The sequence below is a fragment of the Cebus imitator genome, unplaced genomic scaffold (genome assembly GCF_001604975.1).
Source record: "Cebus imitator isolate Cc_AM_T3 unplaced genomic scaffold, Cebus_imitator-1.0 Scaffold115, whole genome shotgun sequence".
Lineage (NCBI taxonomy): Eukaryota > Metazoa > Chordata > Mammalia > Primates > Cebidae > Cebus > Cebus imitator.
The window spans coordinates 1,805,047-1,806,255 of NW_016107430.1; the positions used below are offsets into that span (position 1 = coordinate 1,805,047).

The 1,209-nt window shown below is 41.8% G+C and overlaps 1 protein-coding gene across 1 annotated transcript; it reads left to right on the top strand.

Annotated features, from left to right (window-relative positions):
* Positions 1 to 237: 237 nt before the first annotated feature.
* On the top strand, positions 238 to 606 carry LOC108311394 (iron-sulfur cluster assembly 1 homolog, mitochondrial-like; the record flags this gene model as incomplete). Its single annotated transcript, XM_037742113.1, has 1 exon — positions 238 to 606. A coding segment is annotated over one exon (369 nt), but the record flags the coding sequence as incomplete, so codon positions are not given.
* Between the last annotated feature and the right edge of the window lie 603 nt (positions 607 to 1,209).

Consider the following 1,209-nt stretch of genomic DNA (forward strand, 5'->3'; position numbering starts at 1 on the left):
AGTCTATCAATATTACTAATAGGACATACATTTTTGAAAGAGGAAAAAACACACTGGTATTGATGGCTAATAAATATTGGCTTTCTTTTAGGGCTGAATTATCCTATGGAAAAATCTATATGTATGTACAAAATGCCTTGTGTCAATGTGCCCACCATGTCCATGGAGAGAGGCTAAGGCGGTGGAGCTCTGGCCCAAGGCACTGGGGCACTGGGACAGCGAAGATGACACACTTCCTCAGTCGGGGCAACTGTCTGGGCTGTGAGTAAGAGGAAGCTGCAGCCCACCCAGGCCACCCTCACCCTGACACCTTCAGCAGTAAGCAACATAAAACAATTTCTTAAAGCTAAGTCTGAGCATAGAGGTGTAAAAGCTGGTGTTCGGACCAGGGCTATAATGTCCTTTCTTATACTCTATACAAAGACAAGAGGAGATTTTGAGGAAGTTACACAAGATGGAATCAGAATATTCATTGAAAAGAAAGCACAGCTAACACTTTTAGGAACAGAAATAGACTACGTTGAAGACAAATTATCCAGTGAGTTTGTGTCCAATAATCCAAACATGAAAGGAACTTGTGGCTGTGGAGAAAGTTTTAATATTTGACATCTCAGGACTGTTCTAGCCATAGACTCCAGGAAAGCTGGTGGAAGCCTTGGGGTTTACTGAAGAAATCCTGTGACTGTCACATGCTTAATGTGTGGCTGCCTTGTAAGGAAAATAAAGTGATGCGTTTTGAAAATGAAGCCAGTATGTTAGATTCCAGATATTTGTATTCTCTGTAGGGGACAGAAAGTGAGAAGCCATCACTCTCTTAGGATCATTTAACTCTCTTGCATCATTTGTTTTAGAACCTGTTTCATCAAAGTTGCCTTCCTGGGCACCTGTTTATCCATTTCCTGAACCACATGCACTCATTAGATCTCCACTGACTGTCTTGAACACACATCATCTCTGTCAGCATTTCTCCAACCAGATTGGCAACTCCTAAAATCAGAGACAGGACATCCTGACTGCTGGCAGCAACACGGTGGTACATTGTTTTTCCACCCAAACTTAACATAGCCTTTTCACCTTTTCATCAAAAATTCATTGTCAGATGCCTCATTGCGTACCCTTAATGGTACCAGGCACGGATCTTCTTGAACTATAGTACAGATTAGTTCTGAGTGATGGCATCAAAAGGTAAGAAAAACTTAATCCACCTGT